This window comes from Chelonia mydas, chromosome 17, assembly GCF_015237465.2.
Source record: "Chelonia mydas isolate rCheMyd1 chromosome 17, rCheMyd1.pri.v2, whole genome shotgun sequence".
NCBI lineage: Eukaryota > Metazoa > Chordata > Testudines > Cheloniidae > Chelonia > Chelonia mydas.
The window spans coordinates 2,269,957-2,283,948 of NC_051257.2; the positions used below are offsets into that span (position 1 = coordinate 2,269,957).

At 49.5% G+C, this 13,992-nt stretch overlaps 1 protein-coding gene across 5 annotated transcripts in view; it reads left to right on the plus strand.

Moving 5' to 3' along the window:
* TAOK1 (TAO kinase 1) overlaps nucleotides 1-11,042 on the plus strand; it is a 138,303-nt gene extending 127,261 nt beyond the window's left edge. For 4 of the 5 annotated variants that reach the window (XM_037880567.2, XM_037880566.2, XM_037880568.2 and 1 more), the window contains 3 exons: nucleotides 407-619; nucleotides 2,125-2,307; nucleotides 8,012-11,042. In XM_037880567.2, coding sequence (XP_037736495.1) covers nucleotides 407-619; nucleotides 2,125-2,307; nucleotides 8,012-8,473 — 858 coding nt within the window. In that variant the 3' untranslated portion in view covers nucleotides 8,474-11,042. Of the gene's footprint in view, nucleotides 1-406; nucleotides 620-2,124; nucleotides 2,308-3,487; nucleotides 3,691-8,011 lie in introns of those variants that run through there. The other variant, XM_043531035.1, reaches the window with a different exon arrangement.
* Nucleotides 11,043-13,992: the final 2,950 nt, after the last annotated feature.

The following is a 13,992-nucleotide window of genomic DNA, read 5'->3' on the forward strand; positions in this document are numbered from 1 at the left end:
CCAGGCACAGCCATGTGTAAGTAAGGCTTTAACGGCTAATAACTATTACTCCTATCACGCAAGAAGTCTTCTTGAAAAGCAACACCAAGGACTGAATCCAGTCCAGTGGCAAATGGGTCCCTTTGTGTAGTGACAGCTGAATGTAGTCTGGAGCTTTGGTAGAAAAGTGTCATCTGTATTCTAATTGTTTTGCACACCAACAAAATGTAACTGCCAAAGTGGCAAAGCAGCTGCAGCAGCATGATCTCTGTCTCTTGTGTGCTCATCACTTTACTCTTCACACTTTTTATATTCATATACATTTGTGGGATTTGTGAACTCCTACCCTTGAATATGGAATGAAATATCACTGAATATATTGCTTCCATCTTTGACATATGCTGGGTTTTTTCCTCCTTCTCTCTAGTCTAAAGAACTACAAATAAAGAAGCAGTTTCAGGACACATGCAAGATCCAAACCAGACAGTACAAAGCACTGAGAAACCACCTGCTGGAGACCACACCAAAGAGTGAACACAAAGCTGTCCTGAAACGGCTCAAGGAAGAGCAGACCCGGAAACTTGCCATCCTAGCTGAGCAGTATGATCACAGCATCAATGAAATGCTCTCAACACAAGCTGTGAGTGCCTCTGAGACCTAGTATACATATGCTCAGCCCAACATATCAGTTTGCATTTTGACCTGTGGTCACCCTGACAGCAGGGTTGTTTTCTTCCTTTGCCACACATGCAGCACCCAGATTCAGATCCCAGACTTAGTCCTTCAAATCCTGCAGAAGCAGCCTTCAAATCCAGAGGAAATACTCACTACCCACTTCAGTCAGTCCTGAGTTACCATGACAGAGGTGCATAGTAAGTGTTTCCTTTTAATCTGAGGGCTGCATTTGCACCAAGCCTGCATCTTTGAATTCAGCTGCTTCTTATGGAGCACCAATATGCTACTTCAACCTGGCCTTTTAGTCGGTTAAACACTTCTAGATATAAACCTGAAATGATATTGACACTAACGTTGAAAGCTTTGTAAATGCCATTTTAACTAATGACTATTCACTATATGCATAATACTTCGGGTCCCTGCTGTAACTGCATTAGAATTTTCTTTTCATATCCTTAGTGCAGTGGCTCCTAACCATCCTCGTTTGGAGACCCCTTTGAGACGGATCAGCAGATGGTGCGCTCCTAGCTGATCATAACTGCTTGCTCTAGGTCCCAGCACAGTGGCCCCTGTATCTCCTTTTCCTGTTCATCCTCCTCTTGAATTTATTTTTCTCTTTATTTGCCTTTGCTCACCCTCTCCTCTCCTTCCAACCCTATCAGAAGCTTATGCTGCTTGCTTTTGGGAAGGATATGTTGATGGCTCCATAGGCTGGGCCCGATGTGTCTACCTGCTGGGGCTGAGTCTGTGGGAGCGGAGAATAGAAGTTTGGACGAGTAAGTTGCTACCTGAGCCTGCAGCCCTGGACATTGCTTCCTGTGTTGGGGAGTACTGGGGAGCAGGAAGGAAAGCAAGAAGCTGCCCACTGCTTTAAGAGCAGATTTGCAAGGGAGCTGTTGTGAATCTGGGCTCATGCAGCTTTTCCTGCCCTCTCTGCTCTGCACTCAAGAATGGCACTCCCACGCTGGGTAACGCGGCCGTAGTGTAGGCATGGGGAGAGTTAAAGCTCATGGTTGTGTAACTGGCTTGAGGCTGTTAAGCTGTGCTGCTAGTTACTGTTCTGCATTGGCAGGGGGATGTGCTAGGAGCCCTTTCCCGTCTTGAACTAGGATTCTGTGCAAACGTCCAGTAAATCTGGCATTCCATTTCGCCACTTGTATGCAACACAGGAGAACTTTTCTTTTTCTAAGCTTCCCACAAGCGAGAGCTGTAGATGTTAGTGCCATTTAGCCAGCCTTCAGCTCTCCCTGGAGGGGGCCAGAGCTGTTCAGAGACCACTCTGTAGTGCAGCTTGCGGCAGCATTGCCATCTTACTGCCCCCAGCGTTTGTCACTGTGTGTTCCCTGTTCACTGAAAGTGGATACAATAGAAGGCAATTGTATTGCTAAGAAAACAAATGTTTTCCCCCGTACAGTGTGTCACGAGTGGCTGTCCCCCCGTGAAACATCTCTATTGTCTTCCTCCTCACAGCTGCGTTTGGATGAGGCGCAGGAAGCGGAGTGCCAGGTTTTGAAGATGCAGCTGCAGCAAGAATTGGAGCTGCTGAACGCGTATCAGAGTAAAATCAAAATGCAGGCTGAGGCCCAGCATGATCGGGAGTTGCGTGAACTGGAACAGAGGGTGTCCCTTCGCAGGGCCCTCCTGGAGCAGAAGGTAAGGGCGGCTGAGGGGCCTTGGGAGCAGCAGTCAGCATTGGCCATGTTCCAAGAGTTTGACTATGAAAAGCTAATGTTAACGGGACAATGCTACAGTACTGGTTTTGACCCTTCCCTGAGTTCTCTCACCTGGGAGGCAAAATGGCATCATACTAGTCACTGGAGGAGTTCCTCTTGTCCCATCACTGATAACGATAGGGAGAATGGGGTCTTGGTCTGCCCAGGGTGACAGTGCTGTGGCACATAGTAGGGCTGAGGTGCAGTGTGCCTGGACCTTGGGCGGTGAAAGGGGAGCCGTTTGTATCGAACTCCATGACCTCCTCCTCCTCCTGGCTGGACTGCAGGGCTCCATCAAGTTCTAACTGATGGAGGGAAGGCTGCTGTGATGGTGAGTCTTCAGGTAGAAGGGGAAAAGCAGTGTTCTCTCCATTGTCCCTGGGCAGTGGATTCTCTCTCCACGTTCAGGAGAGGGAAGATGTAACACAGCAAAGGAGAGTTTCTATAAGTTTCTCTGGTATCAGGAATAGTGAACTTCAAGTAGAAAGGGTAGAGTGCACCAGCACAGATTTGTGATGGGGGCTATCCTGAACAGAAATGTTTGTTGTATGCAGCTTCACTCCATTAAAAGTCTATGAAGACCCAGCTGTGATACCTCCGTAAAATGACTTTGATTAAAGTTAGACAGCCATTGAGAAGAAACATGATAGTCAAATCATAGTTAAAAAGTCCAGAGGTCTGACCCTAATCCCATTACAAGCTGGAGCAGCCAGACACAAAAACAGAGAATCCACAGAGCTCCAGAGCTTGGTATAGAATTGCTTACCCATACCAAGCATGCCTCCCTGTGCTACACCAAATCTGGGTTGTGAAACTGTGTATCGTGGCCACGTACTAAGCATGTCACAGCAAAGAGAAATATCCTCCTGGCCTTCGTCCTGTAGAATTTCCCCTGTTGACTTGCCCCTATGGGTTGTCAGACATCGTAACTTTGATGCTGACTGACAGTTAATACATTTGTGGCATAGAAATAAGTTATTCTTGCTTGCTTCTCTCAGAGTAACCAATGTATGTTCAGCCAGCAAAAACCACTCATCTGAATTATGCTGCTCATCTAATGGGCAGTGGGAAAACTAGTCTAAGAAAGCTGTGTCTTCTGCTTACCCATGGCCCTTTTGCAGGTTACTGAATCTTCACAAGTGGCGACGTCTGTGAAAACTAAGTTACTATGTAGGACTTTCTGGTGTAATATATGCCTCTAAACTGCAGTGTTACATTTATTTTATTCCCATTAAAATGTCAGTTTGAAAAACTAACAGTTTACAACACAGCAGTACTCTTGGAACCTGCTTTCGAATAAATATTTGTATTGTAACTATTGCTACCTGGTGGCGCAGTCTGAGATGTATCTTTTGGAAGCATGTGTGTAATAGTCTGTTGCTAGTCACTCGGTTTTGTGGGTGCAGTTCGGATGTGTTCTGATGTTGAATTGCGCATAACCAAGAGAAAGTCTGGCATCAAGTTACATTAGAGGCTGAAATTAGGCCAGTGATTTAAAGGAGGACAGGTTAGCCAAAAATGAATTCAATGCAAATTATTTGTTATGGGCCTGATCCAAAGCCTACTTGAGTGGAAGATCCCTGTGAATTGGCTTTTGGCCTCAATTACAATGAGAGGACGTTTAGCAAAGCTCCATTCAGGGAAGAGAAAGATAAGATCTTGGCATCCTTTTGCTTTGGCTTCTGTTGTCAGAACTGTTCTCAGGGCCAAGAGATCCTGCAGTATTTTTTTTTTTTTAACTAATGTGCCTCTTTACAGTGGTGTGTTCAGTCACTTACCACCTTTAAAGTAGGGTTGTAGCAACGAAATTAAGTGGTTCAAACAGCAAGAGCCTGTATACCACAGACATGCACAATGCATATAATTAACAGCTAGCAGAGAAGTGCAAAGCTTGAGCTAACAATGAGGCTGCATTCCTTGGGCTGCCTGGTTGGAGTTACTGCTGATTAGTGGCCACCTAGGAAAAAAATGGGGACCCATGTGGAATAAATGGGAATGTGCTGTTTCTCAAAGGGTTGTCCTTTCAGTTGTTGTGGGCTGTCTTGACTCTTTTGATGCACAATGATGTGATGCGATGTGTCCACATGCAGGCTAACTGAAGCTTTGACTTAGGACTGGAGACAAGTGTCGATTTTAAAATGCCTCTGTATTTTTATTTAGATTTTATTTATTTATTTTTATTTAGACTTTAGATAAGCTGTTGCCAGCGGGGGAGTGAGGTGGGAGGAAGTTTTGTTTCATGGTCTCTGTGTGTATATAATGTCTTCTGCAGTTTCCACGATATGCTATGCATCCGATGAAGTGAGCTGTAGCTCACGAAAGCTCATGCTCAAATAAACTGGTTAGTCTCTAAGGTGCCACAAGTACTCCTTTTCTTTTTACGAATACAGACTAACACGGCTGTTACTCTGAAACCTGTATTTTTATTGGTTGTCTCTAGCAAAGTACATAGAGCTTTGGCCCCTTCCCAGCAGAGCGCTATTTATTGTATGATGGTGCCCATCGCTCTAGGAATTGAGCAGTGTATGTGGCTTGGATGAAGGCAAAGGCGTATACATAGCCAGCCTCCTCAGTTGGCATTTTTCCAATGGTGTAAGTTTCCTGGTGTGTCAGTAGTGAGCTTTGCCCTGTACACATGGGGAGTGTACATTCTAAAGATCGAGATGTATAATATGCTTCTCATGCTGCTTCAAGTACCTCACCCAGCAAGACCCTCTGAACCTCTAAGTCATCTCTAGGTGATGTAGCTTTAACACAATGAAATGTACGAGTCCACATGTGCAATTGAATTGTATCTAACTTCTGTTTTTTAACTTTCAACCTTCACCATGGCGTCAACCTGCAGTGTTACGCGTATCTGTTATGTTGTATTTAAGGCAATGTTACTTCTGAAATAGAAATAGACTTTGCATTGATTGTAATAGTTCGGGCAGGGTCTGGGAAGCCTTGCTAAGCACAAATGCAAACAGTTGTGAGTAAATAGATTTATTAAGGATCCTGAATATCCGTGTTTCACAAAACAGGGTCATTCTTCACAAACAGCGTTTGTGCTTGGGCTGCAGCCTGAGCTCTGGGACCCTCCCACCTCACAGAGTCCTAGAACCTGAGTCTGAACATCTACACTACAGGTGAATAGCCCCTTAGCTCAGGCCCCTTGAGCCTGAGTCAGCTGGCACTGCTCAGCCGTGGCAGTTGTATATCTAAGGGATTGAGCAGCCAGCCATGTGAGCTTCACCATCCAGGTACAGGCAAATGAGTTAAGATTACATTGTGGCAGTCTTCTCTGAATATTCTTTGTAGCACCTTTGCCCCCTCTGTGTTAAAAAGACATAACTAACAACAATAATTTTAAAGAAACGACCTCTTCCTGTGTTGTTTTTGTGGCTGAAATACAAGACTTGTTTGTCAGGACACCTAGGTTCTCTTCCCAGCTCTGCTACTTTGCACTGCCACTTCCCTGCTGTGTGCCTTTGTTTTCCTCACTTATAAAACAGGGGTGATTTCTTACCTAGTTCACAGGGAGGATGGGCCTTAATTCATTAATGTCTGTAAAGCTGTAAAGCTCTTTGCACTTTTCCAGATGGATGCTGCTGTCTAAATTCAAGAGATTATTAGCCTCTTAAAAATGGGCCGGGGGGGGGGGGGGGGGGGCAGAGAATATAGAGCCTCATTCTTACTTATTGTAAAGCCCCTTTTTGTGTTAATAAGAAACAGACCCCGAATACATCACGTCTGGCTTTTTTTCTTCCTTGTTCCCCTCTTAGCGTGGACAGTGAAACTAACCCAATCACTTCTCTCCTGTTGGTGATGCTTGGGTTTCCAGCACTGAAGGTTACTTCTTGGGGAATTCTGCGTCACTGCACGTGTGCAGAATTCATGCCCCCTCCAGATTTCTTTGCTTCCCCACAGAAAAATGACTTCTGGTAGGAAAGCAAAGGGAAGCCACAAGAGCGGTCATGTGCCCCTCCCCGGTAGTGCAGGCAGGTCGGTTTGGGTGCCTAGAGCAGCTGGTAGAGGCGTAAATCAAGGCTCCTTTATATTGCCAGGGTGGTGTAAAGGACAGTGTGGCCTTATAGATGCTTATGGTGCTTTAGTGACTAGAACTGGTCTAAAATTTTTGGACTGAAAAATTTCCTATAAAAAGATGTGCTTCCCTGGCATATGCTGTCAGCCAGCCACTCCGTGGCTTTTAGGCAGAGTGAGCTGGCCACCTGCCTAGCTTTTACCTAGCCTAAGCCTTACACAGGGAGCTAGATCCTTTACCTCATCAGGGCCCGCACTGCTTCTCAAAGCCGCAAGAAATCAGCAAATGAGGGAAGGCAGCATCTCAAACCCCAAATGGTGGAGGTGATGACTCATGCTGGAGCAGATTGTTTCCTGAATTCTAGATTAAACTACTGTACATATTCCCTGATTAAATGCCCTGAGAATGCTTACAAGCAAACGAGTGTTAATCTCCAGCACTTGAGAGTCCTGGGGCCCCTCTGGGGTGAGAGAGAGTCTCTCGTGTGGGAGTGTTGTTGCTGAAAGGAGTGGAGATGTCGGCATGCAAACAAAGTTCAAGCAGAATCCGTTTCTTTTTTCCCCCTTCCCTTCATTCTTTGTGACCAAGCCCAATAATGGCTCCTCCGTGGCATGGAGAAATAATGGAGCAATTCTTGGGTCTGAGTGTTTAACCCCAAGAATTTCCACAAGAGGAGATAATAAATCGCAGGCCAAAATTCACCCTTGCGCCAGGGGCCATCAGGAGGCTTGTGCACCATATTCCCTGTGCCTAAATGGCTGATGTCCATGCCTTGCACAAGGGCCATTAAAAAGTGATTTGCAATGCTCTTACTGAAGAGAGACTGTGTCGTATCAAGAGCTGGAGATGCTCCCAACTCCGTTGGTCATTTGCAAATCATCCAGCTAATAATCTGCCCAGAATGCAGATATCTCCACTTACGTTACTGTTTTGTTTTTGAAGCGGGAAGAAGCCCCGTTGATCACATGTAAGAGAGAGCAGCAGGGTAATGAGACATTAGAAACCAATTTAGGAAAGGAGTAAGGTCAAAGTGATGAACATAAGCCAAAACCAATTGGAAGACTGGCTCTGAAGGGGAAAGCAGACAGGTCTGTTAGTAAGTTGCCATTCTGGAGGAGAGTTGTTGTCACTAGGTTCAGCTGACAACAGTTCAGACCAGTTGATGTTGGATTGGTAGGTGACTGACGACCATGCAGTCGTTCTGCTTGAAGCACCTTGTCCCTAGGTCAGGGGGTGAGCGGTAGATTTTGCTGCTGCATCTTAGATTTGAAATCTGAGCTCGTGAAGACATAGGTTTGGATTTGAATCCCAGAAGCCCCGATGTAGTGTGTGAAACACCAGGAAATAGGATGGTGGAGCTCCTCACACCTGGGTTCCATCCCTGCTGTCCAGCCCCTCTCACTTTTCGGCGCCCAGGTCCACGTGTCCGAGAAACCCCGGATTGTTGTTTTGCATTCATAATGGAGAGTATGCCTCTGGCCCCTGCAGCTGATCTAGTCTTTGGCTGAACAGCAAGGCCATGGATATGTAAACTCAGCCTTGCAATGAACCTGGTTGCACTTGCTGTGTCTCTAACGGTGTGCTGCTCCTACAGACTCCCTTTTCTCTTTCCTTCCCTCAGATTGAGGAGGAGATGCTGGCGTTGCAGAATGAGCGCACCGAACGGATACGAAGCCTGCTGGAGCGTCAAGCCCGCGAGATTGAAGCCTTTGATTCAGAAAGCATGAGGCTAGGTTTCAGTAACATGGTTCTGTCTAATCTCTCCCCCGAGGCGTTCAGCCACAGCTACCCGGGAGCTTCTGGCTGGTCCCACAATCCTACTGGGGGTGCGGGACCTCACTGGGGTCATCCCATGGGTGGCCCACCACAAGCTTGGGGCCATCCAATGCAAGGTGGACCCCAGCCATGGGGTCACCCCTCAGGGCCCATGCAAGGGGTACCTCGAGGTAGTGCTATAGGGGTCCGCAATAGCCCCCAGGCTCTGAGGCGGACTGCTTCTGGGGGACGGACGGAGCAGGGCATGAGCAGGAGCACAAGTGTTACTTCACAAATATCCAATGGTTCACACATGTCTTATACATAACTTAAACAGGAACTGCGGGTGGCAATTCCACCAGAGCTGTCTGCCAACAGAAACTGCCTACAGATACATCCCAGCAGCCTCCTCAGTGTGGGACTGCAGCGCAATGCTGGGTGACCATGGAGTATTGTATTCATTTTGTAAAGCACTCTGTTTTGTGTCTACTAACTGGGATGTCATAGTATTTGGCTGCAGGGTTTGTTTTTTTAATTTTTATGTTTTGGGGGGGCCTGGGGTGGGGATCTAAGACATATGCAACTAGTCAGAGAAGTTGGCTGTCGGTTATGGCATTGAAGCTGCACAAGGGCTCAGACTGCTTTAACCACCCGCTCCCTACAGAGTGGTGGGAAGAGTTCAAACCTTCTCTAATGTCCAAACCTCTTACCAGCCACCTGAGCAGACCAGGTGGGCTGAAAATAAGTCACTATCTGGCAGAGAAGCAGCTGTGTTTTCTGCCCATTGTTTATCATGAAATTGGCCACATCTCTAGGTGTAGCCTCAGGAAGAGAGGAATTAAAGGAACTGTAGGTGAAGTAGAGGGGCAAGAGGAAAGGCTTTGCTTGCTGAGATGACAGGGATCAACACAGACCCTTGCCACCCAAGTGCATACTCTCTATTGCAGTATGAGGTGAGCTTTCTCCAAGGGCATAGGTCAGCTTCCTGGGCACCACACTGGTAGATGTGTGTGCAGGGGGAGGGCTGGAAATGTTTAAAATCCAGCTTAGCATCTTTGCACTCCCCTGGCTGTGCTGGTGGCAGGGGTGTCATGCTTTGGAGGAGGTTGGGAAGAAGAGCATAAATAATAAAAGAGTACTTGTATGGCTAATACTGTGACATCTCACCTTAGCTAAGCATCAGAATAATTTGTGGAGCCCTAAATAGTTCTTTTGCTCTGTTCTTCAGAAACCTTGGACTTACAGCCAATCAATCTGAAATGCCAGAGGTATTTTGAAAGATGCCATAGTCACAAAATGCCATTGATCGGGGTTTTCATTACTACACTACGTACACCAATTTATTACCTTTTGGCTTGTTGCAATTTCCTGTTTACACGTTGAGCGTAGCCAACTGTTTCAATGTTTAGTTGCCATAGTGTACCAGGAGGAGCTGAGCCAATGGCTCTTTACCAGCTGCTGACTAACCTGCATCACCACTGTAGATCTTGCTGCATGTGAGGCTCCTTTGTATTATTTTGGTTGCCGCAGTACTTTACAACTTTACAGGCCATTGAGACTTTGTGATCATTTGGCAGCATGTCACACCACATGTAGGAAGCACTATTTCCAGATGGCTCTTATCAGAGCTGCTGTACTACTGAAAGGGAGCAAAAGAGGTTGGGGAGTAAATTAAAAAAAATTAAATTAAAAAGGTCAGAGAGTCTGAAAATAAATGGAATGACTTTTGTGGCTACGTCTCAACCCTTAATGTGTTGTGAAAGACTAGTACCAGTGGTGGGGAGTTCTGGGCAGGTCAGCACCATGAGATTCAGATGAGAATAGGTAGATTAAGCTTGGGTTGCGGTAAAGATTTTCTTCCTGGGGACTGACCAGCCAGAATTCTTTGTAAATTACTTTCCTTGCACACTAATCATCTTGAAGAAAACACTAGCTGCTAACTCTAGGATTTGCGTTTAACATGTTCATAGGGCTCACAAGCAGGGTTTTCCGAATGTGTTTGTCCATGTGACATATTTATATAGAAATACTCCAGTGTCTCGCTGCTGTTCAGTTTTCTCAACAGTGTGACATTCTTTTGTTAACTAAATTAAAATCCACTCCAGATCCTTAACTCTTAGCCAATGTCTGGTGAATCCAAACTTCAGGATTTCCAGTGTCTCGGTATATCATATCACTCGGAACAAAGATGGACGTGATACCAAAATACGTTTGATTAACCCTTTGGCAGGGCCTGGTAGTATTAACCGTGTTCGCAGAAGTTTGGGATGAGGCGGTGGAGCCACTGGGGAATACGCCCGTTGGTTACCCTGTAGGACAGGTATGTTCGGGACAAAGATGAACTCTCTGACTTCTTATTCCCCTTGAGACGCATCTCTGTGTGGGATGGATGTTTTCTCTTCTAGCTGTTCTTTTGCATTAAAATGTTCAAATGAAATTAAGGAAAATCACCTTCATTTTCCTGTTTTAAGAAAAAAAAAATCAAAAGCCAAACACCTATGTTGGATCTTACCACCTTGGGTTGGAGGGTGTATCCACAGCATGGTGCTAATATGCAATGTTTAGGGGTTCTCACCTACTCATAATTCCAGACAGCAGCAGTGATGGGCACTGTACTTCAAAATTCAGGGGTTTCATTCTTTTGCTTCTGTTATGGTTTGAATTTGGCCAAAGTCTCTGGCTTAAATTGAGCTACTTCAAGAAGAGTTCCCTCTCAAACCATCTCTTTGTGTAATGTAAAGCATGACTAAATGCTGGACCCAAATGATGTCTATCACATATTGGCTTTTTTGTATCCAAAAGAATTGTGTAGTAACCATTTTTACATGTATATCATGTGCAGACCTGGACTATTCCAATGAGTTAATATTTTAATTAAAATAGTTTGCAAAAACTGATTCAGATCAACTGGTATAAATGTGTGTGTCTCTGTGTGTACATGTGGGGAACAGAACCTACCTTCCGAATGAGTTTGATCTCAAGAGATGTTTCCCAATTACTCAGTTGTTGTAGTCTGTGGGAATTGCTTCATATTGTGTAGTGGAGGTATATGAGGTAAATTAGTGTATATATAATGTGATGTGTTATAGATATCATATATATCACATTCAAAGCTTTGTGACATATATGTATAAATATAAAATCAAAATATTCCAGAGACGCAAATGCTTTCTGAATCAGTTTGCAAACTCCATTTTAACAAAATTAAAACTAACTACTTCACACTGTACTATACCCTCCCTCCCGCGCCCCCGCGCCGAACTGTACCCTCCCTCCCGCGCCCCCGCGCCGAACTGTGCCCTCCCTCCCGCGCCCCCGCGCTGAACTGTGCCCTCCCTCCCGCGCCCCTGCGCTGAACTGAACCCTCCCTCCCTCCCATGCCGCTGCGCTGAACTGTACCCTCCCTCCCACCCTCTCACGCCCCCGCGCTGTACTGAACCCTCCCTCCCACCCTCTCACGCCCCCGCGCTGTACTGAACCCTCCCTCCCACCCTCTCACGCCCCCGTGCTGAACTGTACCCTCCCTCCCGCGCCCCCGTGCTGAACTGTACCCTCCCTCCCGCGCCCCCGCGCCGAACTGTACCCTCCCTCCCGCGCCCCCGCGCTGAACTGAACCCTCCCTCCCTCCCATGCCGCTGCGCTGTACTGAACCCTCCCTCCCTCCCTCCCACGCCCCCGCGCTGAACTGTACCCTCCCTCCCTCTCACGCCCCCGTGCTGAACTGTACCCTCCCTCCCACCCTCCCACGCCCCCGCGCTGAACTGTACCCTCCCTCCCACGCCGCCGCGCTGTACTGTACCCTCCCTCCCGCGCCCCCGCGCCGAACTGTACCCTCCCTCCCGCGCCCCCGTGCCAAACTGTACCCTCCCTCCCACGCCCCCGCGCTGTACTGAACCCTCCCTCCCACGCCCCCGCGCTGAACTGTACCCTCCCTCCCACGCCCCCGCGCTGTACTGAACCCTCCCTCCCACGCCCCCGCGCCGAACTGTACCCTCCCTCCCGCGCCCCCGCGCCGAACTGTACCCTCCCTCCCGCGCCCCCGCGCTGAACTGTACCCTCCCTCCCGCGCCCCCGCGCTGAACTGAACCCTCCCTCCCTCCCATGCCGCTGCGCTGAACTGTACCCTCCCTCCCTCCCTCTCACACCCCCGTGCTGAACTGTACCCTCCCTCCCACGCCCCCACGCCCCCGCGCTGTACTGAACCCTCCCTCCCACCCTCTCACGCCCCCGCGCTGTACTGAACCCTCCCTCCCTCCCTCTCACGCCCCCGTGCTGAACTGTACCCTCCCTCCCACGCCCCCGCGCCCCCGCGCTGTACTGAACCCTCCCTCCCACGCCCCCGCGCTGTACTGAACCCTCCCTCCCACCCTCCCATGCCGCTGCGCTGTACTGAACCCTCCCTCCCTCCCTCGCACACCCCCGTGCTGAACTGTACTCTCCCTCCCACCCTCCCGCGCCCCCGCGCCGAACTGTACCCTCCCTCCCGCGCCCCCGCGCTGAACTGAACCCTCCCTCCCTCCCATGCCGCTGCGCTGAACTGAACCCTCCCTCCCTCCCTCTCACGCCCCCGTGCTGAACTGTACCCTCCCTCCCGCGCCCCCGCGCCGAACTGTACCCTCCCTCCCGCGCCCCCGCGCCGAACTGTACCCTCCCTCCCGCGCCCCCGCGCTGAACTGAAACCTCCCTCCCACCCTCCCATGCCGCTGCGCTGTACTGAACCCTCCCTCCCTCCCTCTCACGCCCCCGTGCTGAACTGTACCCTCCCTCCCACGCCCCCACGCTGTACTGAACCCTCCCTCCCACGCCGCCGCGCTGAACTGTACCCTCCCTCCCACCCTCCCACGCCCCCGCGCTGAACTGAACCCTCCCTCCCACCCTCCCACGCCCCCGCGCTGTACTGAACCCTCCCTCCCACGCCGCCGCGCTGAACTGTACCCTCCCTCCCACCCTCCCACGCCCCCGCGCTGTACTGAACCCTCCCTCCCACGCCGCCGCGCTGTACTGTACCCTCCCTCCCACCCTCCCACGCCCCCGTGCTGAACTGAACCCTCCCTCCCAGGCTGCTGCGCTGTACTGAACCCTCCCTCCCACCCTCCCACGCCCCCCCGCGCTGTACTGTACCCTCCCTCCCAGTCACACCCCCGCGCTGTACTGAACCCTCCCTCCCACGCCGCCGCGCTGTACTGTACCCTCCCTCCCACCCTCCCACGCCCCCGCGCTGTACTGAACCCTCCCTCCCACCCACTCACGGCCCCGCACTGTAATGTACCCTCCCTCCTACCCACCCTCTTATGCCGCCGTGCTGTACTGAACCCTCCCTCCCACCCTCCCACGCCCCCGCGCTGTACTGAACCCTCCCTCCCACCCTCCCACGCCCCCGCGCTGTACTGAACCCTCCCTCCCACCCTCTCACGCCCCCGTGCTGTACTGAACCCTCCCTCCCACCCTCCCACGCCCCCGTGCTGTACTGAACCCTCCCTCCCACCCTCTCACGCCCCCGCGCTGTACTGAACCCTCCCTCCCACCCACCCTCTCACACCGCCGCAGTGTACTGTACCCTCCCTCCCAGTCACGCCCCCGCGCTGTACTGAACCCTCCCATCCACCCACTCACGCCCCAACCAGGGCTTTAAAAATACTGTTGTTTGTAAATTGTGAAAACTACTCCCAGTGTCTCAGCAAGATGCTAGTTTTCCATCTTCTATGTGAGGATTAACACTGGGAAAATGTCTCTGTGTACATTACTTTACAATTTTTATGACAGTATTTTAAAATACTGGTGCCAGCTTGACACCTACCGTATATTATTCTGTGTGTTTGTTTCTTTCCCCTTTGCAGAGACCTTAAA